General features: G+C 45.3%; 1 protein-coding gene across 1 annotated transcript; it reads left to right on the top strand.

Moving 5' to 3' along the window:
- Positions 1-4,539: 4,539 nt before the first annotated feature.
- LOC141471115 (somatomedin-B and thrombospondin type-1 domain-containing protein-like) lies at positions 4,540-15,191 on the top strand. The gene is made up of 5 exons (XM_074157526.1): positions 4,540-4,759; positions 7,250-7,444; positions 8,370-8,448; positions 10,170-10,346; positions 15,074-15,191. The coding sequence occupies exons 1-5, from the start codon at positions 4,540-4,542 to the stop codon at positions 15,189-15,191; spliced, it is 789 nt and encodes a 262-aa protein (XP_074013627.1).
- Positions 15,192-26,183: the final 10,992 nt, after the last annotated feature.

Below are 26,183 nucleotides of genomic sequence, written 5' to 3'. Positions count from 1 at the left end.
TTTCTAGTGCATGAATAAATGCCCAACTTTTTATCAGCAGCAGTCTGAGCTTGAATCCCAGTTTCTGCTCTGGTACAGTTAGGTCAGCTCTGAGAAGGAGTAAGAGGACACTTGCACTAGATTGTGCAAAGGACATCTTTGACCTGTCTGCAGAAAGCGCTGTGTGCACTGAGCTCGTTTGTTGAGCGCTGGAGCAGGACTAGGACAGCAGCATCCTCAGGGCCTAGGATGGGATGAAGGGCTGAGACGCTTCAAAGATTTCCCACTGCCAGGGCATGGGGAAGGGAGTTAATACATGAATGAAACAAACAATAAAACCTCAGGTGAATGGCTACAATGGACTATCCAGGCAAGCTAAAACCTCGGAGACAGCCAGGTGTTTCTTGCACGTGTTCCCTGCTTTTCCTGAGCTGGAGGCTTTTTTCCCTATCTGCCACACACTGAGGGAAGGATCTGGGACGGGAAAACATTCAGTGAACTACAGAATCAGATAAGTGCTGTGAGCACAAAACCACAGCAGTTGCTTTGGCCTTGGCGTGAGGCCAGCTTGCTCCTATTCTGCCTGATCAGTCAGGCACAAGCGTAATGGACAGTTTGAAAGGGAGAGTCAGTTAAGAATAGCGTGGGGCAGTTCAGTCTCTCTTTGGATTCGTGTTGGTGGTCCTCTCCTCTGCTGCACTTTGTCTCCAGTTCAAGCAGGCAGGGCAAATGCTGCCAGAACAGCAGCCTTGGAGGAGTAAAAGGAAATGTAGGGCTTATGTCTGAGTTATAAATACTGTTGAAAATGAAACAGCCCGCTTCAGAGGATGCTGAAGTATCATTTCATGAAGGGGAAAATCCCCAGCAACAGGATGATGGGACAGGAAGAAAGGGATGGAAAGTTTTTACATAATTACAAGTTAGGAGCTCAGCTTCCAAAGGGTGGAGAGGTGACAAGAGTTGGCATCCAGTTTTGATTCATACATGTGCTATCTGTGGTTAGAGCAAAGTCCCTGACTATAAACTATCCCAAAAGGTCTCTGCCTTTTGCTGGGTTTCCTGGTTTGGGAGTTTTGCTGCTTCTATCTGATTAGTTAGTTGTAGGAAGCTTGATCATTTGCCCCAGCTCTTCTTTGAAAACATTAAAGTTTCTGAGGGTTTCTCTGCTTCCCTGCTGCTATTTAAAAGCTGAGAACAAAGTTGCTACATGCAACTGGAATTCCTCCTGTGCTCCTCTGTGCCTAGCAGGACATAGTCTGTGTGCTAAAACTCTCACCAGCAAAGCCTGGAAAAGTACGCCCTTGGATGCTCTGGGTGTGAGATAGGAAAGGCAGCAGACCACAGAACAGACTTTGCTGCAGAAATGGATTTTCAAGTTAGTACCTGTTTACAGCAGCAAAAGCATAGGTGGAAGTACTGACCTTTGCTTTTTTTTGGACAAGCATTGTTGCCATTGCTGTTGATTTGTGTCATGTTCTGTAAAACTCATGTGAACTGGTGGTGCTTCTTGCTGAAATATAGCGAACCAGCAGAGCATCCCTTGTGATAGCCTTGGAGAAGGGTTTCAATGAGCTGGCAGCCAGCTCTCCTGTGGCCTTCACATATCTGTAAAAATCAGCTCCAAGAAATCAGATCATTTGGTTGGCTACTTTCCTTCTACGCTTTTACAGACTTGGCTGTGACAATGGAAAGTAAAATCAGATGCTGTAAACCAGAACCTCCTTTTTTTTTTTTTTTTTGATCCTGCGTACTGATAGCTCTGTAGCTCTGTTAGTTTACTTACTGCTGGAATGCACAAGAATCCAAATCCTGCACAAGGGACATAAAGTGCAAGGGGCTGTATGAACACAGGACAAAGAAAATACTGCTATCCTAATGCATTTGCAATGTATATAGAAATTATCAGGTGATAGGGGCATAGAGGTAAAAGGGCAAACACTTGGGAATAGGGTAAATCCTATTTAAAAACCTGGTAAATCCTATCTAGGCTACATAGTTTTGGTTTTGTTTTTTTTTTTTTTGTGTGTGTGTGTGTGTGTGTACGAAAGTTATGGCAAAACAAAGCTTAAGAAGAGGCTGGCATTGGACAGCATTCCCCATTCCACAGATGGGTGGATCAGCCTGTGGTGCAGGCAGGGACACTGATTAACTATCTGGAATGAAAGTGAGAGTAAGCTTCCCTTTGTCCCTTAAAAGGGACATTCCATTTGTAACATCCTCCCACCCCCCGGAGTTAACGAAGGGAGCCGAAGGGCCTCTGGGAACTGGGTCAGTGGCAGCTCCAGCACAGTGCAACTTAATTAAGCCAAGGAAAATGAGTGAGAGAGGGCAGGAACCCTGCATGGCCAGCCAGGAAAGCAGCTGGCTTTGAACAAGCAGATAAAGCTTTATTTCCACCTGCCCTAGTGATGTTCCCTGTAGGCTGGAAGGCACAATCTCCATTGCCAAGGACAGCCCTGCAAGCTGTTCTGCTCCTGAACCTCTCCTTGTAAGATGGACTAGCCGTATTTCCTTTCTGTAAAGCACACTTGCGTGACTCCAATATTCCTCATAGGGCCAACAGTCCCACTTTTGGACTCAGCAACTGCCTTGAAAGAAACCTGTTGCTGGGCTGATGTCCAGCACAGCTTAGGCCATGTTTTCCTTGGCTTCTTTAACATTACCATCTTTGGAGCCTTTAAGGGGAAAAAACCCAAAAACCCAAACCCTAAAAAGTCCTCTAGGGCTATGTCAAACCAGAACAAGAGGGAACTTCTGCTTTCAGACCGGGAATGGGAGATGAGCAACAAAGTTTGCCCCCAGGAACTTGAGATGGGGGTGGATTGAGTGTAAACCCGACTGAGATGTCTGGACCCAGATCCAGTTTTCCTAACAGCACAGCGTCAGTCAAAATTGCAGTCTTTATGTGGATGCATTGCTTTCTAAAGCTAATTTTCATTCAGTCAGCTTCCTGTGCCTCAGAATAATGTGAATGTGTTCCTCCTACCCCAACAATTATTGGCAGGGGGACTTGGAACATGGCAGCATCAGTGCTGGAAACAGAAGCACCTGGGAAGCATTCTCTGTTACTGCCCCTCAGTTAATTGTGCAAGAGCTGCACAGGCCTCTGGTTTGTGTTGACTAACTAGCTGAGTAATGCAGTCTTTTTTTGAATGTTCTTCCTGTTCTAGATCAAGAATAAGACATACGTTGATTAAATGACTTACCCATGGTCACAAAGTGAGTGACTCATTGGCAGAGGCAAGAATTAACACTTGGTATCGTTAAATTCCTGCTTCCTAGACCCCATGGCCTCTTATTTCTAGTGCTCATCTCTTTCCTCTCCTGGCCTTTTAGCCTCTTGTCCACTGCAGGATTTGTTACCTGTGCGATTTCCAAGGTGACAATATCTGACCACTGCCAAGAAAATGAGACTCTTGTCCTTTGCTACAGACGTCTATGGACATACAAAGAAGCAAAAGTTCCTTTTATTTCTTATCTTTTTGGAACATTTTGCCATGCTGTGCCTGAGCTGATGTGGTGCCAGGTCTCCTCTGCCCCCATGCCTCCAGCATTGCACATTATGAAGGTGTTAGCCTGTCCTATGATATTATTTTCTGGTTTTCTAGAGTTATCTTTGCTGCAGTCTCCCTGAAGTGGGAACACTCTGCCTATACTCACTGTTAGTACAATAGCATAATCAGTTGCAAAAAATGAGTGGGTGGGTTTTGTAAATCCCAGTTCAGTATTCAGCAAGGTGTAACATCTGTTGTGATCAATATTTTAGAACGAGTCTGTTTGATAAAAAGTTACAGTAAAGCCTTTAGCTTCCTACTGAATAGCTAAATAATTCACAGGAGCGGTTCTAATCATTTTAAGCTTCTTGCATTTGAAAGTAAGCAGAAAATTCAGAGTAATTCTGTAGAGAGGCAGTATAGCCAGCTGGATCATGTTTCTTAACAAGCTGCTGTACTGGGAATGAAGTAGTTTCAGGTTTTTAATGGCTCCTGAGGTATGCTGGAGTCTAATCTGGCAAAAAATGGTCTCTTTTATCATTTGGTTTTGATGATATTCTTTATGATAATTTGGCTGGTAAGTGCTAGCAGCCAGTGCAGAGATTATACCCTGTAGTTTTTAAAGTCTGCAGAACGGGAACTGTCAGATACACGGGCATCATGACATGCCACGGAGGTTAAGGCAAAGAAACGTTCTGGTAGCATCAGGAAAATGAAGGGTATTTGTGTCAAGAGCACCTGTTGCCGTAAGCCCCTTGTTGGGCGCTGGGTATAGCCTGGGTCCGGGGCGAGCAGCCCCGGCGCTGCTCCGACACTCCCGCCCCTGAAAGCCGTGAGGGGGGGTGTCTGCCGGTGACGCCGGTGACACCGAGCTGCCCCGGGAGGAGGCGGCCGCCGCGGGGCTCGCCCCGCCGTCCGTGCTGGCGGCACCGCGGCTCCGCCCGGCCGCCTTCCCCCGTTCGGCGGCGGGGCCAGGGCGCGGGGGAGGCGGGCCGGCTCCTTCCCCCCCCCGCCCTCCACTCCCTTTAAGCCGGCAAAGCGGGGAGTGAAGGTCGGAGGAGCTGCCATGGCGGGCCGGGCCGCGCTGCTGGCGCTGCTGGTGCTGCCGGCCTTGCCCCGCCGCGCCGCCGCCGGCTGTGCCGCCCGCCGGCTCTGCTGCCCTGGCCGCCGCCCGGCCTGCCTCAGCACCGGCTGGCGGCCCGACGGCTCCCACGGGCCCTGCTACTGCGACCAGGCGTGTGCCCGCACCCTCGACTGTTGCCACGACTACGCCGAGGCTTGCCCAGGTGAGTGGCCAGCGAGTGGCCCCCGGCCTGCTCCCGGGGCCGGCTGTCCCCGCTGCCTCCCGAGCTGAGCGGCACCTGCCCGCCCTCGGGGCTTAAAAAGCACCGCCGGGGTCTGCTTTGCTCCTGGGAAGAGGAAGGGGAGCAGGCGGGGATGCGAGTGGCCAAAGGAGGGATGCTGCAGGCGCTTGGCTCCCCACCTCGGTTGTGTTTCTTGGAGATGCTGGGGTCCCCCCGTAGCAGACAGCTGGCAGTGCATGCCAGGATGCTGCGTGTTTGTACAGGACAGAAATGTGAAATGGGACGTTTCCTGACTGAGTCAGAATCCCCTGATCCCTTTCCCTCTTGTGGGTTGAAATACTGTGGATGGGATCAAATCTGCTGCTCCTGTTAGCCCCCACTTCTCACAAAAGACATTGACAGCTCCAGTGTGTGGCTGCAGCTTTGGCATCTGATCTGGCAAGACCCTGGACCACAGTGCCTGTACCACCAAGTGCTGGGGTCCCCGACAGCGCTGCCTTCCCGAGGGGCACAGCAGCACTCCGTCCATAAGTGTCTTCTGCTAAAGGGCAGATATGTATCAAGGAGATAAGTTATTTTAGCGAGTGGTGCAATCTCATATTCACTTCTCACAAGCAGCATCCTCAAGGAGTCTTACCCGCTCACATAATGCCTTTCTTTTTTTTTTTTTTTTTTTAAATCTGCATAGCTGTGCCTTTGCAGAGTTTTGCTCTAGGCAGATGGGCAGGTATTCCTGTGACTTAATTGCCTTTTTCCTTTCAAGAGTGAGCTGGAAAATGGGTGGGAAATAAGTTCATTCCAAAGTGATTTAAGCAAGCTGTGTCTGTGAATGAGGAGAGGCTGGCTGCCTCACCTCTGCCCTGGGGCAGAGCACCCTGGCTTTGCAGGGGTTGCAGGTCCTGGTGTCAGGGCTGTCAGGGGAGGGATGCGTTAGTGCTGGGTGCCCCAGTGCCTTTGGTGTCTGAGCACGGCTGGGCTGTTGGGTGCTCCTTCAGCACCTCACCGTATCTCAATCCTGCTGCTCTGGGCAGTTGCCAGGGATAGCTGGGGTAGACAGGATCCCCTCGTGTCTATTCTTCACAGTACCTAAGAATAATAAGAGAACTGTGTTTGCAGGCCCTCGTTGAGCATCATGAGGGGGTAGCAGAGGGCAGTCACCAGTCCCTCTCTGTGCTGGGTACCTTGCTGCCAGCGCTCTCCCAGCCCGGGGCCATCCTGTGGCTGCTGGAGGAATAACAGCATCCTGCTTACAGAGATCTGGCGAGAAAGCTGGTTTTGTGCAGGATGAGATATTTCTGCATTATTTCTTATGGTTCATTTGTGCTCAGTGTAAGAGATGCGGTTCTACTTTCACTTCATAGCCTGGCCTTTTTTCAGTTGTTTTCTTTCTCCCACCACTAAAGAGCTACTTTATCAACCTGACTTGTAAAGCAAAATATTAAGGCAAAGGCATTAATATCTGACACCAAACAAAACTGAAGAAAGCAGAATATTCCGAATAAATCAGATGCGCCAGAGGATTATAATGCTGGGTGGCCTACAATCCAATGCACAGGCTTTTTTTTTTTATGTGCTGCATTACTGCATATATGAAAAGGCTCAATTACTTAAAGAATTGATTTAATTCCTAATCTTTGAATAGCTTTAAAAAGCTGTTTGTGGTGACTTTAGACTAAGAAGAACAGCGTTTTGAAAGATCTTCCTAAAGTTTCTGAAGACAAGGGCAGTTTCAAATGAGGCTAATGCAGTAATTAGGGGCTATCTGTGTTTGTGGGAGAATAAACTGAAGTATCAAGTCTGAGCTGCACAGAAAGGCTGGAACTCACAACAGCATTTAGTAGCTTATGTCCCAATAAAATCAGTGGGACTCAGGCTTTTGAATGCCTTTGTAAATTGGAGTGCAAATGTCTAAGCATAGTGGCTCTTAATGGATTTGAATGAGCTCATCTGCCTCTTTAAATTGAGGGATAGATTAGTACTGGAGCTGGACTTGGAAACGAAGAATTCCTTGTGCCTGATCTCAGTGTTATGGGCCAAATGTTTCTGTCCTTGGGTAGTTTGCCTCTTGAGTACTCACAGGGACTTTGGGAGAAGGTAGCTTGCAAGTGTAGCCCTTCTCTTAGTACATGGAAGGTGGTGCCTGCTGGCCTGTAGCTGGTCACTGTGTGCAAGGCACCCAGTGGCTGAACCAGCAAGGCAGGAAACCTGGTAAGACACCTGTTCAATGGTAGGACTGAAGTTTGATGTTGTTAGGAGTGCCGGTGTGGTGCATTTGTCACACACTAGTCCAGCTCAGTCACAAGATACAGAAATCCAAGCAGAGGGACTGTAGCTAAGTGAAAATATGTGGGGAAAAAATAATATATGAGTCTAGGCTGACCTGCAAGTGTTTTTGCCCAAAGGTATCGCTCTTGATTGTTAGGTTGTGTTGGTTAAGGACAACTGATCAAATATATCGTCCTCTTCCTCCAGTTATCCCTTGTGTCGTGTCTGAGTGGAGTGTCTGGAGTGGCTGCGCAGAGCCGTGCAAGACAACGTTTCGTGTTCGGAGGAGGCACATCATCCAGGAGCCCAGGAACGGAGGAGAGGCATGCCCTCCTCTGGAGGAGAGGGCTGGCTGCGTGGAGTACTGGACTCAGCAAGGAACAGAGTGCAAACAGTCCCTGAGTAAGTCCACTGAAAATGTAAGTGTCTGGGTATTCGGGGGGAGGACTCTTGTTTGGGTCAGCAGAGCCGATCTTTCTGTACTGTATTTGGAGAGAGTTGGTTTCAGACACCAGCATGTTTGCTCTGGGCCTGGCTGCTGTAACTGAGAACTGAGCTCTTCACACAGAGGCTTAGAGATATCCTTCCCCGGACAGTATTTGCTGTGATCTGCTGTGTTTCAAAAGTGAAATATTACAGGCTTGTTGTGATCTCACTTATACAAGTGTAAATATCTGGCAATTTTGATAGAGTTAGTAGATTTATGCTTGTTTAAAACTTCTGTAAGTGGGTGTTGAGCTCTTTCTTTTTAAATATTTTTTTATTTCTTTTATGAGTCATCTACAAAAAGTCATGAAGGTGCAATGCCCATCATAGGTAAGGTATGACTTCTCTGCACTGGAGCATAGTGCAGGCAGAGGAGACCTCCAACTAATTTCTGGAGAAAAAGCCTGATTTCACTTTGTTCAAATCAGCTTTTCATGACATACCTTTACTGATTTTTTTTAAAATAACTGCTTCTCATTTTTGTTGCTATTTTGGGGTCAAAATCTCTTTGGTCTGGATGTTGGCTACAACTGACTTCTTCAAACTGGTTAAGAGTTGGTATTAAGTGAATATTGCTTCCCTACTCTGTCTTTTAGGTGTGCCTGATCGGTAGACTTACTCTACTCAGGCAAAAATCTAGCCACAATACAGATTCTCTTTTCAGTGAAATTATTGATGGTCTCAGATAATATGAAAAGACAGAGTTAGAATTGGTTTTGTCTCCTGCTGAAGATAAAACTATATGATATTAAAGGCCCATCTTTACTGTTTTGAAGACGTAAAAAGCCTTACTGCAGTGTTGCCACTTATGCTATGTACTCTTTCTCTTTGATATACACAGTCCCAGCATTAATTACAACAGGAGGGTTTGGAAAAGCCAGGAAAAAAAGAGCAGCGGCTGATGGCAATGAAAGAGCAGGGTAAGTTGGAGGCTCAGCATGGGGGGTCAGTCATACTCCACCTCCAAAGTCTCTCTGGCTGCAGTTTTGGGCCCAGTTTTTTGCTGATCAGAATCTGCATTTCCCAGCAGAAGGACGGCGCTTCACTAGATCAAGGTGCTGCTCTCCCTCAGCGACAGCAGTATCTTGGTGCATCTGCAGGTTGTGGGTCTGCCTTGATGTAGGACCAGTACAAGACTGAGATTCAGCTCTTTGTTCCTGGCGTTGCTGCTGTTTAAGGTTGTGTGATCAAAAAGCCAAAGACCATTCAGTGTGGAATCTGGTGTAGTTTGCACTTTTTTATATATATTTACCCCATAAATGGGGTAAATTCTCAGGGGCACAGTTTGCTGTCTTGTTACATGGGGAGCACATCCTGCTCCCATTTCAGCTCCCTTGGCTGTGATGTTGCCTGTTTTCCCCTGCAGCACTGTTGCACAGCACAGGTACAGGCAGGGTTGTGTAGAAAGCTCTGTTGCATTTTACCTTCTGAGACACAGCCATCTCTGTGTGTGCTGCTGTGCCTCCGGACCGGTACTTCAAACACAGGGGAGCTGGCATCACCCTTCCCAGTCCTCTTTCCCAGTTGGAGTCATCACTAGCAGCGACACAGTGCTGGTGGGAAAGGTTATCTTCCACTCTGTAACTGCTCATACACAGCTTTGCAAGCTAGTTATTCCCCAGGGGTTCTTATTGCAGTCCCTGGTGGTTTGCCTGTTTCTTGTTGAGAACTGCCATTCCTCTAAATGCTGCGTGGAGTTTCCCAGAGCTGCTCTTGCAGCATGAAGCAGCCATGTACTTGTTGATTTATTTCCCCACATGTTGTTGTACATGTAAATATTTCCATAGTACCTGGGTGCATCCATCCCCCTCACTTAAGTGTCTGAGGGAAAGAGCATATGTTCACCCTCAGCCTCCCTTGGACTCCTCATTAGTTGAGCCCTCTCCTTGTAAAATTCAAAAACTCGAGCACAACTCTATTGCACGTGTATTTATCCTTGCTCTCTTTCCCTCGGATAAGACAAGGAAGCAAACGCGGTTCAGTGTGCTACTTGAAGGTGTTTGGAAATCCCCATGATGACTGTTATAGAACCAGTCTAGACTAGAACCCGATTCTCTGCTGCTTTTATAGACGGTTACTGAGCTTCCTTGGTTTTCCTCTCCAAACAAGGTCAGTTCTTTTGGGCTTTCCTCTCAGATTTGTTGAAAATTGGAAGCACAGAAAAGTCTGAGCAGAGCAGAAGTGTTGTGTCAATCTGGTAGTCCTCCCACTGAGATATGACAACCTCGCTTTGTCTCTTAGGAAGGGAGATCATCAAAAGGAAAACCTTTACAGACCAAATCTCAGCTCCTGTCACAAGTTGCTCTACAAAACCCCATTATAAGTAACTGAGAGTAGGCGATAGAGAAAGTGTGGTTCAGCAAATGGATGCCAAACTTGGAATCTGTTGGGTTTTTTGGCTTTAGTTAAATGGTTGTCCAATCTGTGTTGGTTAAAAACATCAGCAGAGTAGTGTTATTCCCCATTTAACCTTGTCAAAATGCTTTTGTTTTGTTTTTTATGACCTTGGATGTGGATGCTTTTTTTTTTTGTTTTTCTTAATTAGTGATCTTTGGTCACCCAGTTTAGTCTGACTCTTCCAGTCCTGTGGAGGGCTCCAATCTGATTATTAAGCTAACCTACTCGGTTATTTTGGTTGCAGGTACTGTGTTGAATTCCAACTTGTGGCCATCACACCGGGCTGCTTGCAGAGCCACCACTCGTACACTCACTGGATGCAGTATCTCAGGGAGGGCCATACCGTCTGCGTGGAGTGTCAGCACCCGGCTTTAGACTCCAGAAGTCTGCATTGTTATGGGGATGGCAGTGGAAGCAAAAAGTAAGAGTTTTAGCTTTTGTTTTCATGTTGAATTTTTCATTCTTCTCCCTTGATCTTCTTGTCCCAGTTTCATAATGCACTGCATGCAACTCTCTGGAGCACTCTACATCTATTAACTGGTCCTTGTTGCATACCATGAGTTTCTTGCAGAGATGAAATGACCTGGTGAAGCTCACGTATTAAACCAGTGGCAGAGCCAGGACTGAAGTGTGGGTGTACCTGCACGTAGTCTGCTAAATCTCACTGACTTCTAAGTGGCACAGTTGTGGAGTTTTTTGTTTTAAAGACACTCCATCCATGCTTCTAAGGTTAACAGTCCTGTCAGATGTCAAATGAAACCAAATCTGTTTCTGATGTTTAAGCACTGGGGATTTTGTTTCTACAAGTGGCCCTTTATGAGTATTTCTGGCGAGTGACAGCTGGCTTAGGGACTTGGGGTATGTGCTGGCACCTGAGGTAGGATGGAAGTACTGTTAAATCTTTGCTCTTTCAGCATCGTTCCCCTGGAAAGCTGAAGAAACTTTGGGGCAATTGATGGGGACCACCCAGGTTGTACAAATTGGGCACACTCCAGCAAAGATGAAGGAAATGGCTTGAAGCTGCGAAACACATTTGTGGCATAGCCAGCAACAGAGGAGTTCTGGCTTCCAAGCCTCTGCTGTGGTCACTGGAGGCACAGCTTCTGCATTGCTTTTATCCTGATATTTTTAACCCCATTGCATCCTCTGAAACTGGTTAGCACCCTGCCTCAGAAAATCATTGCCCGTCAGTGCTGGGGAGGGGTATTTTTAAAACTTACCTAAGTGTTGAAATAAGCACGTTCACTTGAATTAGAAACTCTAAACTTGGATTGTCAGGCCTCAAGCACACAATGTATTGCACTACCAGGACTGCCAGTAATAGCCTTTTTAGACAGGGTTTTTCTCAGGCTTTTAGTAAGAGGAAGTCAAGTTAGAGTCTTTTCCTTTCCTGCCTCAGCTTGTTTTGTACAAATGTTCCAAAAACTTTTAGATAAAGAATTAAAAAATCTTAACTGATGTGGCCAGGAGTAGCTCTTACCTGCATTCAACATGTAAATCTTTATAAAAGCTTACAATAATGTTATTTTGCTAGAACCTTGGGGCCAGACAGGAACATCAGGTTAAGCAAAAAAAAAAATATATTCAGGAATTCATTTCCTCATTGGGCTGCAAAAAGAGGGAAGCATTTTTATTTGCCTGATCTGGTGAACAACACAGTACGTGGAATGGAAGCACAAAGAAAATGGAACTGTGTTCTTTAGGAATGATGATCTGATTGTCAGGTGTTGGCAGGCTGAAGGCCAGAGAGACGTAGCAACAATGGAGTTGGGGTGAATGGTGAGTGGTTCACTGAAGTCAGGACTCAGCCCACATCTCAGCAGATGGTTTAATTCCATTCCAGTTGAGCGAAGCCTAGAAATTGTTCCCAGAGTCTTGCTGGAGGTAAGATGAACTGGCATGTAAGAGCCAGAGGGAAATCAACTTCTAACACAGTGAGCTTTTACCCCTCCAGCATTACTGCCTATAATGCCCAATGAAGTAACGTCTGTGGCATTTTCTAGGCAGTTATGAGCTCTCATGTGTGTGCCAAGCTGAGATACTGCATGTGTTCGCTTGGGTTCATTGCCAGGGTAGTAATATAGGCTTAGAGGACAGGCAGGGCTGGCCTGGGCTGGGCTGAGCAGTGGACAGAGCTCCTGTCTACAAAAGACAGTGGAGGTGCACTGGAAGCCGCCTCGAACCAGCAGTGCTGGGCAGCTTTGTCAGAAATAAATGCGTGACTGGCAAATGGAACATGAATGATGTCTCTGGTCTGCAGCTTCTTCATCCTGTGTGTGTGTGAAGCCTCCCTTAGATTTCACATGCATATTTTAGATAACTGCCACACATCCCCTGGATAGGTAGCCTCCAGGGCCCAGTCTGGTGTTCTTTATGACCTTACAGTGGTGGGTCAAGGAGATTGTTGTCCATGGCTGGGTATCTTGCCTGATTTTCTTGATATCAACATCTCAAGTGCAAGTATTTACTGTAGGTATTCTTTATATGAACAGGGCTGTCCCCTAATTTGTTTCCAGAAGTAATATACTTTTTTTACCAGGTTGCATGGAGGAAAAATCTGACCTCTGTGATCTCTGAGAAGAAGGTGGACTGTTGGTGGGGACAGCATTGAGTGGGATGAGGGAAATATCTGTGAAAAGGCTTCTGCCTTCTGTTAGAGTAAGTGGCTATATCTGAGCATGTGGTCCTGCAAGGGAGCAGTGCTGTGAGGGGCTCGCATGGTGAGCTCCTCAGGTTGGGGTTCGCTGGCCAGATGTCAAGGGCATAAGTGGGATGTTTGTAAAGAAAGGAGGAAGAAGATGGGAAAGCAGCTGCTGCCCTGAAAGAGATGATGGTGGGAGGCCAAAGCTGATGCCAGCGCCAAGGATGCAGCATGTGTTGAGTTTGCTGAGATCTGCTCACGAGTCTCTGGCTGTATACTCAGTTCACCCTACTTTTGAAATTTTTGTTGGTGTAACTCTGCCAGGAGACACGGACAGTTTGTGGTAGCCTCAGAGTGGTGGCTATGCTGGCTGACATGTGCCATCACACGCTGGCCAGGTCTCTGGGGCCGCTGGCTGAGGCTTTGCAGGGAAGCATGCACAGCTGCTGCTCTCCCGCCCACGCCGTGCCTGCGCTTTGCTTCTCGCCCTGACAGCTTGGCAGCTTGTGCCAGCGTTTAGTTCCCCGAGATATTGTTCCAAGAGTGACTCTCAGGAAGGAAAACATCTGACAGAGTTTAAAATAAACTCGGCAATGCTGGTATATTTTGATGAGTATTTCCTAATTATCTTCTTGTGTCTAAGTGGAGTCTGGCTTATAAATGCTCCAAGTTAAAGAGAGATGCTTGTTATCTGTGCCTTCCACCTGTTTCCCACTCTGTAGAAGATGCTAGTTCATTTTAACCCCTGTTACACAAGCTCAGGAGGTTTCCCAAAGTCCTTGATTTATGGCCAGATCTGTGGCCATCAGGTGAGGATAGCTAGGATAATTTATCTTGCATTGGCTTCTTTCTTCTAGAAGGATATGAGATAAACAAGGCAGAACATCGAGCTGGGAAATCTGTTAATTTTGGATCATCTTCTGAAAGATCTACAAACAAAGTACAGACTTGACATCTGTTCAATTGTTACTCAGCCTGTGTCTAGGAGGATCAGCTGCTCTTCGTCATCTGGAGCAAGATATGGTGGTTGTAGCACAAAAATGTCCAAACTGCAGCAGTTTATGTCCATGCAATAGCACGGGGTGGAGGGACAGAAAGGATGGATGGACTTGATTTATAGCAAAGTCACTATTTGCCTTCCTCACCGGCAAGATGAGGAGTTTAACTTATGTGTTTAAGGAGTAAAGCCTTTTAAAGGTAAAGCTGCAGCCCAGAGTTTTGAAGGGTATGGGACTGCTCTGTGCACTGTGTGCTTTATCTGGGATTTTAATCCTCCCTGTGCAGATCCTGGTATTTTGAAATGACCCCAAGCCAAAAGAAAAATACAGTGAGCCTTTTCCAACCATGTGTGATGCATAAAACCCTGCTCTGGAGCATGACATCTCATTAAACGAAGGGCAGGGTTAACTTTGTGAAGCTAGAGTAATAATTCCAGTTTCCACAGAGCTATAAAACAATCAGAAGTTAGGGGTCTGTGGGGCTACTCTGCGGGCAGCTCTTTGCACAGGGCAGGAGTTGATCCAGTTGTGGTATTTGTGCTTCTCCAAAGGTCAGGGCTGGGACACACTGATGCGAGAAATTCCCTTAAACCGCTAAATGCTAAAATCTGGAAAGGGGCCCAGTGCTATAGCAGAATTTCAGTTTCTGTGGCTGTTAGGCCAGCATTGCTTGTGCAGCCACCAATTGTGAAAAATGGCCTGTGGATTTGCTTGGTTGTTTTCATAGGATACTTCTATGTTCAGTTCTGGTTGATGTATTGATGGACTGCCTGGGAGAAAAGGGGTGGCTGGGTTGGTTGGTTGGTTTTTTGTCCTCTACTTAAGAAGCCCGTGAGTAACTTTGTTCCAACACTTATGGGTCTGGTGCTTCCAGCCAGCTACCATCCAGAAGCCATGTCAGTGTGTAGCTGTTAGCAAGGCCGAAAAGCTTAGGCAAGTGTTCCACTAAGGTGGTTACCCAGAGATGCTCATGTCCCTGCACCTCTCACACAGATGTGTATTGTGTACTGTGTGCTAAGTACTTATTCGGCATCTCAATGGCTATGGGTGACGACAGAGCTCTGCCTGCTGAAAGGAAGCATGGTGTTATAAAGAAAAATGGAGAAAGGGGTGTTTTGCCCCCTTTGCAACCTGTCAAGTGTTTCACTACAGGAGTTATGAGGATGTCAGCGTGCTCTGTGAGTTGTTGCATGCAACACTGGGTACCTCGAGGGGATGTTTCTGTGAATTCTTTTGGACTTAACATCTACAGTATGTGCTGCTCTGGGTTCTTCCAGTCCAGTGTTCCTGCCTGATTGTGGCTTTACTTCATGCTATTGTAATCCTATGGGGGTCACTGTTGTTGCTGTTTCTTTACAGTAGTAAAAAGGCAGAATTTGGACCATGGAGTTAGAATTGACATTAGCAAACTAAATTGAATTTACTGGGTGATTTAAGCCTGGTACAAGTGACTGCCCTGCAGTGGAGGTGCAGCACATTAACTTTTTCCCTCTTATGACTGTGTTTCAGGAATCAGCTGTTGCACTGGCAGGCGGTAGGGAACCCTCGATGCAAGGGAACCTGGAAGAGAATTCGCCAGCTGGACACTTGCTCCTGTCCTTCTGTTCACAGCTTCTTGTTCATCTAACTTCTCCTGACAGTCCCAGCAAGTGAATGCTGTGATGGCTTGTCTGGCACCAACGTGCAGCAGCAGTAGGAACCACAACCAAAACGATGACTTCTCCATGTCAGAGGCTATGCCACTTACTTTCAAGAGGTTGCTGTCTGTACCGGGGTATCCTGAATCCTCTCTGTCTGTGTGTGCTTCTCAGTTTCCAAAGAAATCAGGCTGGCTGTGAAGTGCCAGTCACTTTCTGCCCATCTATCCCCGAGGGAGGCCTGTCTGACCCTGATGACTTCTTGCAAATTCCTCCTGTTTGAGAGGAAGGAGAATTCACCTGATGAGAAATTAGACAAACAAGGCCGTATGAACCCAGATTTAATTATTATTTTACCAAAGTCTCAATGGAGAATCAACAATGCAAAATAAATTAACTCAAGTGCGGTCTTTTCATGGCAATGGCACTTCTCTGTGGATGCTTCCTGTTTGTGCTTATATATCTCTTCCTTTTGTTTTCACCCTCCCTGGTCTTGTCATTTCATATTGATCCTCAGTCTTACAGAGGGTTCATCTTGTGCTGCTGAGATAATGGCAAAACTTAGAAATTAGTCTGTTCAAATCTGTGAGAATAGAAGGTAACAGGGATCAAAGGGCCCTTGGACTTCAAGTTTCAAGGAGCATCTCCGAGTTGCCCAAAAATGCAGTGCAGTCCTGGGCTCTAAATAGGAAGTCATCTCAGCTGTACCAGGAGGGCTAGCTATAGCCTTGTCTTTTTGACTGGAAAATATTTGAAATATTTTTTTATATTCTGCTGATTTATACTCATACTTTTCTAGAAATGAAAATAAAGGAGACTGGAGACATTCTCCCAGTGTGTGTCTATTGATTAATCTGTGTAGTGCCATCTCTTTAGTGCCTGAACCTGCTTAATTTATTCCAGCCAATCTTGCTGCTGACTCATGTGCTCCAGCAGGTAAGACTGGAGGAAAAGTCCAGTTCTACTCAGGATGTACTGGTGGAAGTCCAGGACCATGATCTACCACTATGCAGAAATGGACAGGATATTTCTTTTAATATATACGTACTTCTGAATCTGCTTAAACAAAATTACGGAAAAGACTTGTGCTTGGTGACAGAGCGCTGCAGTGATGAGCGTCTAGGTAATTAAATTTGTCAAAACCCAGGTGAGTGGCTGGAGATGGCTCCAGAAGAGACTTTTAATACTCAAGTCCGATTCTAGTCTAGGTTTGGATCCTGAAACCCACTAGTGACCATGTTGAGCATCTTTCATGGAAATACTAAAGGGCACTGCGGATATGTGCTTGAGATGCTTAGAGAAATATGTGTAGTACGGCGCTGAGAGGCCTGAAAGCGCGTGATGCCTCTTGGCCAGTACAGTAGGGATTTGAGAGCAAGGCTCTGCTTTTTATTGTATGTTACAAGCTGTCTCTGTGGATTAATGACTCACAGTGAGGTGATCTCATCCCAGAGTAGCAAGATTTAAAAAAAAAAAAAAAAAAGGCTTGTGCTTCACAGTTTGACAAAATCCGTAACTAACTTGTGGCCTGCTCAGGAGTCCTTGCTGGTTTGTGAGTAGAGGGATGCAATCCTCTGAGGAGTGGCTTGGGAATAAGTAACTGGAGTACATCATTTGGGCTTTTGTAGTGAGGAGTTTCTATCGAGCTGGAAACCAGTTTCATTTTTTGGTGGAGATAAGTAATCATGGTAGCATTTAGTCATTGGAAGGTTTTCTTTGTCCTACAGAAGCCCCATATTGGTCCACAGGATGGTAAATCGGCAGATGGTCATTTCAGGAGAAGAAAGGAGCCAGCTAGTGGAAACATTTTTCACTTTCAAAATCTACCCAAATTTTTGACAACATGAATCCCTGCTCTTACCAGATGCTTACAGAATTAAGTACTGAAACTATAAAACATGCAATTTTTGCTAAATAATGCTCAAAAAACTTAGTCTTCCAAATGTTGCATTCACCCCAGCGCCCCTCTTCTACTACATCAGAGCCAGTTGGGTAGGAAAAGACTGTGTTGCAACGTGATAAATGATAGTGTCACGTGGGAAAAGCTTTTATTCTAATCGATGAAACAATGTGGCACCTTAAAGCACCTTAATTGCAATCCCTTTAATTTACTGAGTACTTAAGCATTAGTTGTACTATATTTGTGTGTAAGACTTTTGTTAAATTGTCATAGTACTTGCTGTCAAATATTTAGTCCTGGCATTAATCTGTTCTGTTGTGAACCTTTCAGGAAATGGTGATTGGCACCTGCCATGAGTAAATGGTGTGAAACACCCTCCCTGAACCCAGCCCTTGTTGAAAGTAGAAGACGACCCTCCTGCTTCAGTGTCTTGAGAATAAGTGAGCCTTAAGAGAGGTTATTTTGATAATACTTCATCATATTCTGGCACAAACTGTAGGAAACTCTAGCTGGTTTCAATATAAATTTGATGTGTAGAAGTCTGCAGAACCAGTCTCAAGTGAGTGAAGGTAGCTGTGGAGAGTTAAGAAGTTTGAAGATAGTCTGCTCAGAAATAAAATTCTGGGTCAGATTGCTACAGAATCTGAGCTTGGTTTTTTTTTTTTTTTTTTTTTTTTTGGAGGCTGACAGTAAATTTGCTAAAATGCATTTTAGGTTGACTGTAACCGCTTGTGAATTCATGCCACAGTTGATGATTAGTCCTCATAGGCAGAGACAGAGGAAAGACAGGGATTTAGAAGTGGTGAAATGTTTTTATACCTCCTAAGTGAAGTGTTTTGATCTTTGATTTTGGAATTTTACTGCAAGATTGAAATAATCTGAGTCGAAATATTTCATTCAGCCCCCTCATTGTTTTCAAGTTTCTGCTTTGAGGAAGTTTCTGTTTTCAAGAGAAAGTTTCTGTTTTCAGAAACAGAAGTTTCTGTTTTCAAGTTTCTGCTTTGAGGCTTTGGCATCCGGGCTTGTATTAGAAATAGCGTGACCAGCAGAAGTAGGGAGGTGATTGTGCCCCTGTACTCAGCACTGGTGAGGCCACACCTTGAGTATTGTGTCCAGTTTTGGGCACCTCAATCCAAGAGAGATATCGAGGTGCTGGAGCGAGTGCAGAGGAGGGCAACGAAGCTGGTGAAGGGCCTGGAAAACAAGTCATATGAAGAGCGGTTGAAGGAGCTGGGACTGTTTAGTATGAGGAAGAGGAGGCTGAGGGGAGACCTCATCACTCTCTACAACTACTTGAAAGGACACCGTAGAGAGGTTGGTGCTGATCTCTTCGCACAGGTAATTAATGACAGAACAAGAGGGAATGGCTTCAAGCTCCAACAGGGTAGGTTTAGACTGAACATTAGGAAAGAATTTTTCACAGAAAGAGTGGTTGGGCATTGGAATAGGCTGCCCAGGGAGGTGGTTGAGTCACCATCCCTGGATGTGTTTAAGAGCCGTTTAGATGTGGTGTTGGGGGATATGGTATAGGGGAGAACTTTGTAGAGTAGGGTAGATGGTTGGACTCGATGATCCCGAGGGTCTCTTCCAACCTAGACGATTCTATGATTCTATGATTCTATATTGGAGAAAAAAGCTCTAATTTTTGAATTGACCAAAATGATGTATTTATTGATAGTGTTCTGTTCTGGGTCCTGCTTGTGAGACAGCTGTGATGCAGAATCAGTAAACACAAAATAGTCTGTTCCTACGGCCAGTGACTTGTTAGTCAGGGCTTTCTTTGCTGCTGCCTCATCCTTGAGAGCTGATAACATGAGGTCCTAAGAAGAGCTGCTGATGGTGGCATGGTGGGACTTCCAGTCTTTTGCTCCTGTCACCATAGTCTGGGGTTGCAGGAGCATGAAAGAATTAGCACGAGGGACCCTCCTAGCAGCTCTATTTCTACACAGACTATGTCACTTGATGAAACAAGACATTGCAAATGTCTCGGTGCATCTGCACATCCTGCAAAGGGCTGTGTAGTGTGCTGGCTTCACCTCCACACCTTGGGTAACTGTGCAAAAAAGTCCTGCTGGTAAATTCCTGGGGGAAGGAAGGAGAGATGCAAGTGTGCATGAAAGAGAGAGAGAGAGCAAGAGTCAGCCTCTTAAGTAGAAGATAATGAAGCTGTCAGATACTTTCCCTAAAAATGAAGATTAGCTCATGGTGTAGACACATACTTGGTCCTGCCTGTTTCCCTCTAGGGGCTTTATCATCGTCCATCATAGTAATCTCCATAATTTCTACAGCCTGTTTTTTGGGAAAGATAAGACTATTGGAAATCCAAGGCAAAATACTCCTGAAAAATGACTTTATACAGTAAACAAGCAAGGCAGCTTCACATTGAGGAGAGGCTGTTCACTGAAGATGACAGCCGTTCCCATGACAACGCTAAAAACCTTTCACCATTGGGTATCAACAGGAGAACATCTCCCACGGCAAGTACATGAAGCCAGGAGTTTAGTCCTCATCTTCCATAAATCATCCTGTTGGGCACTGATAATGAGGAACCGGCAGTTGTGCACATGCAGCTCCACCTTCTCGGCACCAGCCTGGCTGCAGATGAGAGGAAGAGCAAATAAACCTAAAGCGCCAGCGAGTTGGATTTATGTAAAAGGAAAATTAAGCTCGACTGATGTTCCTACACTTCCCTCTGCCCTCCAGCTGAGGATCACAATTTTTAATGACGAAAAGCCAAGCGAAAATCCAGGCTGTTTTGCAAACTGCTGAAGAAGCCATGTGATTTTCTCTGTTATAGAGAAATCTTTTATTGTCATGGGACAGAGAGAGAGGGAGGCCCTGGGAGAATTCTGCTTTTTTTCACCCTAACCCTGTAGTGTCCAGCCTGTGATTCATGAGTTTTCTTCTGCATTTGAAACAGAAGATGGTAAAAGACCATTTTTCACCATCAGATCTTCATTAGGCTTATCAGCTCCCTGATTGTCATGATATGTGGGTCTGAACTGCAATCGTCTGAATGTATGACTTTTCTAAGGAAAAAGCCCTTATGCATTTGGGAAAAAAAAGACCTAAAATGTGCCCAGAAAGCTCAGGAGCCAAAGGTAAAGAAAAAGAACAATAAAAAATTGTAATTTTCTTGAATACCCTTGTTGCTCTAAAGACAAACTTCTTTTTTCTTTTGCTCAGTGGCCAGAGGAGTTGAGCGTATTCGGCTAGAATGGTAGGAGTTAGCAGTACTTCTCCATAAATAAGACAATGCTGTTATCTTTAGCTTTTCGAACCTATTTTTTTTATCCTTGATTTTGGGTGTTTTGGGTATTTAAATATTAAGATCACTGACTCCTTTTTTTTTTTTCTTTCTTTTTTTCTTTTACTGAAGTTTTTTCTGAAGTCCTTTCCAGTTATAAAATTAGTTGCTTGGTGATAGTTGTGGTACTGCAAGTGGAGGAGTAGAGGTGAGAAAGGAGAGTATGAACCAGCAGAGATTATTCTGTTCTCTAAATATGTCTCTTGCAGCTTAAAACCACAACCCAAAGTATTAGCAAGGGACTTCTTTTTAATTTTTTAAACACTGGTCCTTCCATTCTTAAGCTGGATGAAATACATTCACTTATAAAGGCTCTTCTATGTATTCCGCAAATCGCCACCTTTTTAAATCCCTGGGGATATGCAGGGTCTCCAGGCTGCTGGTCTGTAGTACCCCAGTTGCTCTCATCCCGTGACACAGGTACAGAACTTGCTGTGACACTAGTGGAACCTAGACACACATTCAGACGGGATATGCTTGGCTGCATCTTGTAAACATCGTCAATTGATATTGGAAAGGAAGAAAGGGGGAACCATGGTGTGGTTAATATCACAATATTACCCTTTTTTCGTGAGTTCAGGCACAGTATGTGACTCCACTCTCCCCCAAAACCAGGAGTTCCTCACCCCTGTCTGTGCTGGAAATAAGATGCAAGGTTTCTTTTTATCACATTCCCTAATCCTCAGGGCCGAAGAGCTCAGCATCGCTCTGGTCCTGTGCATTGGTTTTTTGCTGTTACTTGTTGTGCTCAGTGCTTGTTTTGCTTGAGCTCTGTTGTGGCCTTTCGATACTACTAATTGTGTGCTTTTGAATTACTGGAAGGGTGTTGCAGGGTGATGCCAGCACTAATGGGCTTTCACCTTCCTCCACTTTCATAACAATCCTCAGACCAATTAACCAATTCTTGATTTATTCCTTGCATCATATTTCAGCCATTAACAGATGGAGCAGACTCCATCTGAAAAATGGGATTTGCTCGGCCCGTTCTGCTGGTGGTGAAAGCCGATGCTGCTCTGACTTTGCCTGAACCTGTGCTTTTCTGCTCACCCACAAGTGAACACTCGGATCTCCTGTTTGAGAGCACAAAGTGCAGCTGGACATCTTCTGATTGTGTTAGAAGGATGGTAGCTGGAGAAACTGGATTTCTCCAACGTGACAATAGGATGCTGTTACTTGTCGTCTCTCTCTGTTTTAATTCTGTCTAGCAGTTGGATGCAATATGGAAGCAGATCCCTGAAATGCATTAACAGTGAGGGTGCCTTCAAGCTTGATTTCAATTCAAGGGGATAAATGAGTGAGTAGTTTCACAGACTCACAGGCTCATGTGAGTACCTCACCCACCTCTCCCTTTCGGCTCCCTGCTGGGGCATTGATTGTGCTCCTTTGGGCACAGCAGTGTGAGAACCGCTTGTAATCACCAGTGGAAAGAGCTGATCATGGGTAGTTATGAAATCCCATGGACCTGGAGCTTGTGTTCTGCCTGGCTTTTCCCCCTTGATTTGTCTGTTTAGGGTGACTCCTGACAGGTTCCTGGGTTCATGTGCTGAGCTCCTCTGCGAGCTGCACTCTGAATATTAATGTCATCTGCCAAATTTAGGAACAGTTATAAGTCACTCATTTTTCTAAGGCAGGAAAAAAGCCTAAATACTTCCAAGAAAAGCACCGCTGTTTATTATGCTGGCTAGGCTGGAAAGTCTTAGTTACAGTGTGTACTGAGGACTGACAGCCAACCCCAAAAGACATAAGCACACAGGCCTCCAGAGCACAACCACCACCCAGGGCTTGTGTGCAGGGGGGACAAATGCAGTGTAAAGCAGCCTCTTCTTTCCTCTAACAAGTAAACGAACAAGAAAGAAGCTGTATTGTGAGAAAGGGAGAGCACTCTGGGCAGTGGGGGGAATATCAGGGTTTTATGCAGGATTAGGTTCCCCTAAGAATGAAATTATCATCAGCTGGGAGGTTGCCAAAATGAGTTGCAGTCTTCTCTGCATAAAATGACCCTTTATACCCATAAGCCTGCTACTAGCACGGGTCTATGAAATATTAACACTCCCTGTGTAAGACACAATTTCTTCTTCTTCTTGTCTTCAGAACTGCCTGGCTGCTGGGAGACACGCGTGAAACCACTGCCAGGGGCAGTTACCACCCTGTGAGACTCAGTTTGATAAGAAGAAGGCAGGGAAAAAAAAAAAGTCATGGAAAAGAATCTGCAAAATTTCCACTTTCTGCCACAGAAGAGTGGAGTGTGAACTGCAGGACCTGGTGAGCATAAACATCTCTGCTTCCAAAAACTCGTTATGCTTTTGCTGTCAAATAGCAAATGTCAAACAGAGAAGTAAGTATACGTGGTAGCCCAGCTGGCCCTCGCAGTGCCTCTGTATGCGTCACCGCATCTTCGTTACCCACTTACGATGCTTCCTTATATGAGCATTGCTTTGAAAATAATATATACTTGGAGAATATAGAGGCAGGTCCTATAAAGCAATGGTCATGCTTGCTTTGTTCCTCCAGTTTACTTGTTTTAATAAGAAGAGATCTTTGCCTCTTAGTTTTTGAATGTCTCAATTTTAATGAGTAAGGCCTTGAACTTAATGGGAATCTCTAAATACTCTGAAGAGCAATTCCCTTGACTTTAAAGGAGCTGCCTACATTGGTAAAGTTAACCCTATATCAGGGTATCAATGGGAGTACAGCTCCTTTGACAGCTGGGTGTCTCCTGTGCATACAGCCCTGGCTGGTGACAGCTCAGAGGATGAGGCAGGTGCCTGCTCCTTTGAGACTGCACTCAGAGCACCCCCTTCCCGAGGTAGTTAACTCTGAGCTAGTTTGATTCTGAATTTAAATAGTCTCTATTTGCCAGCGGTAGTTCAATATTTAGGTTACCCTAATCCATAAAGTACCGTGCAGAATTTACTGTGTATTTCTCATATCACGTATGGAGCAGTTGGCCAGCAAGTCAGGAGTAAACTGGACCGAAGAAGGATCCAGCAGGTACACCGTGCTGTTTGAGATGCTGAATGTGGGAGAGGAAAGGCTGTAAGTGAGCCTGGGCAATGGGCTGGTGGCGTAGGACATATCCCCGGTCTGGCCCTGCCTGGCTGGGCGGTTGTGTTTGTATCTCTTGTGGCTTCTGTTGCGATATCAGCATTCAGGAATAGCTGTGATTTTGGTTTGTTTACAATGTGGTTGCGCTTTTCTTTTTTTTTTTCCTTCAAATACAAATAATCCCCTGGGATTGATACTATTCCTCGTGAATGATGGCCCTACCTGTGTATAATCATGAACGCCTAACCATCCAACCTTGGGTGCTGGCTCACAGGGCATGTGTGGAGATTTCTCTAGCATACCAGCTGCGTGGCTCAATTTCTGTGTTAAAACACAAACAGACTGATGGCAGATGGGAGCTTTGGGTTTGAGAATTCATTCAGCTCCATTAAGTTTTGTTTTGTTGGTTTTTTTTTTTTTTTTTTTTTTTTTACATTTAGAATTGCAATATTAATGGTGGTTAACAGAAGTTTCCTGGAAACAGAGATGACAATTAAAAAACAAAGTACAATAAAATTGATGTGGTTGTGGGTGTTGGAGAGAGGGGAGAGTTTACCATAACTGAAATCAGTAACTGATGTTACTAATGTAAAGGTGATTGCGCGTTGACATGGATTACAGCTGCCCTGAGTTGGAGTTTGAAGAAAAGCAGTGCAATTGCAACAGACCTGCATGTCACCTGCATCTGTGAAGGAGAAGGGAGAACATCATGGGGGAAACAGGGCAGCACAACTGCTGACTGCCTGGGACAGCTTGTAACAACAAATACATTTAAGGGTTCCCCACCACACAACTGCCAGGTGAGCCCTGAACTTCACTGAGCAGCACCAAGTCGTAAGTAGTCAAGTCCCTGCCCACGGCAGGGGGGGGTCGGACTAGATGATCTTTATGGTCCCTTCCAACCCAAACCATTCTACGATTCTGTGATTCTATGGGACTAAATTCATTCAGTAAGTCCTAAGTGTCACAGGGTTGCTGGGCAGTGCCCTCTGCCTGCTGGGTGAAGGGGAGGAAGGGTGCCAGGCTGGAAGAGGCAGGCAGGGAAGGGCAGGGGCAGGGGGAGGACCTGCTCTGCTAATAGGGAGCATGAGAAGTGCTCTATCATGTTCCGTATCTCCAAATGCGCTTCTGCCTGGCATTTCAAACACCCAGAAATGGCCTGCAAAGCAACAACACAGGAGTGGTTGCAGGAGTGGTTGCTACATTTACGTATTGGGAGTGGTTTATTGAACAGCTGTAACTGTGCAAATGCAATGGCAAATATGTTCGCTTTATGGCAATACATTTCAGTAAAAATGGCTTAATGACTATATTGAAGTAATTTATTGGGAAATGTGGAAACTGTGCAATTAAGCAAATGCATTTTCCAGGATTATGATGATCCAGTTTTCTATTTATCCTGTATGCCTGCCATGGATTTAGTAATTCCTGTGTACCTTTGGTAAGAAGTAGGTAGATGTAGCATAAATACAGAGTTTTCCTTCTAGGTCATAGATATGTAAAAGTGGTTTCTCTTGCTTTGGTCTGGAAAGTAACCTCACTTTCATGGAAGAGTGCGTGGCAGACTGAGGTGTCTTTAAAATCAATGAAATCCTTTAACCCTCTCCACAAGTGCACAACCTTGAGCCAAACTGAAAGACAATGCACGTGAAGAGGTCTCTCCTTCCTCTGTCTCTGGGGATGTCTTCTCACCTGCTGTGTGCAGGATTTGATTAAAAATCCCATCACTTCAGTGTTTTTGGGGTCTCAGGGGGAAGCTTGAGATGATTAGGAGAAGCAGCCCTTTACTTGAGATCAGGGCCAAAAGTCTTATGTGGACTCAGTGTGACAAGTAGATGTTCAAACTCCTTATTAGTTGCAGAGGTTTCTAGAGCGGGGCAGAATTTCTTCTTTAATAGTCTGTATTCTGCTTTGTGTTCCCATCTTGCATCAAACCCCACCATTCTCAGAAGAATCTCAATTGCTTTCCGCACTCCTCTTACACCAGAGGCTTTCTGCAAAACTGGGTGGGAGTGGATTTTCCAAAGGCTCTGAGGAAAGTCAGGTAAAGCTGACCATTTGACTGCCTTCCATGCCTTGAGCAGGTAACATTATGTGGGCAGGAACCCAATGGAGGTCAGTGGTCTCCAAGGGGGCTGCGGATGGCTACATGGTGGGGCCAGTAGTGTCCACCCTGGACTCACAAGGGGTCTGGAAGGGGATAAAATGGCCAGATCCACAAAAGGCTTTATGTGCCTAGGATAAGAGAGAAATGTCAATTATGGAAGGTTTTTGTCAGCATGACTCCATCACCTAATGATCAAAGGTGAGAGGGAAGGGGGGTCAGAGATGATTTAAGATCCCAAACTACAATCTCACCTGTTTGCTCTCAGATCTCTGTCCTTCAAGTACAAACAGAGGGAAATCAAAACCAGTTCTCGAATCAGCTCATGTTCGGTCTCCTCCTTGACCTTTGTCATGGGGGGGAGACAGTAAAGCTTAATAAGGAAATTCATTTTACACAAGATCCCAGGTCTACAGATAGCTACATTATAATTAACTGTGTTAATTTGTGTGCCTATTTTGCTCTTTTTTTTTAATCTTTGCATCTATTAATTATTGCAGAACAGTTCTTACTGATAACTCCCCGGCAGTTTGTGCTGCTGTTCTGAAATTATAAAATGATATAGTTGGCAGAATGGGTACAGACTTGTACAGTTAATTGGGTTTTTGCAGAAGGAAATTACATAG

This window comes from Numenius arquata, chromosome 12 (assembly GCF_964106895.1).
Source record: "Numenius arquata chromosome 12, bNumArq3.hap1.1, whole genome shotgun sequence".
Classification (NCBI taxonomy): domain Eukaryota; kingdom Metazoa; phylum Chordata; class Aves; order Charadriiformes; family Scolopacidae; genus Numenius; species Numenius arquata.
The sequence above is the reverse complement of the archived record's forward strand: the minus strand, read 5'-3'. Positions and strand labels throughout refer to the sequence as shown.

Coding starts and splice junctions, on each gene's coding strand:
- LOC141471115 (XM_074157526.1), top strand. CDS start 4,540: ATGGCGGGCCGGGCCGCGCTGCTGGCGCTGCTGGTGCTGCCGGCCTTG. Junction 4,760..7,249: donor CTACGCCGAGGCTTGCCCAG/GTGAGTGGCCAG, acceptor CTCTTCCTCCAG/TTATCCCTTGTGTCGTGTCT. Junction 7,445..8,369: donor AGAGTGCAAACAGTCCCTGA/GTAAGTCCACTG, acceptor TGATATACACAG/TCCCAGCATTAATTACAACA.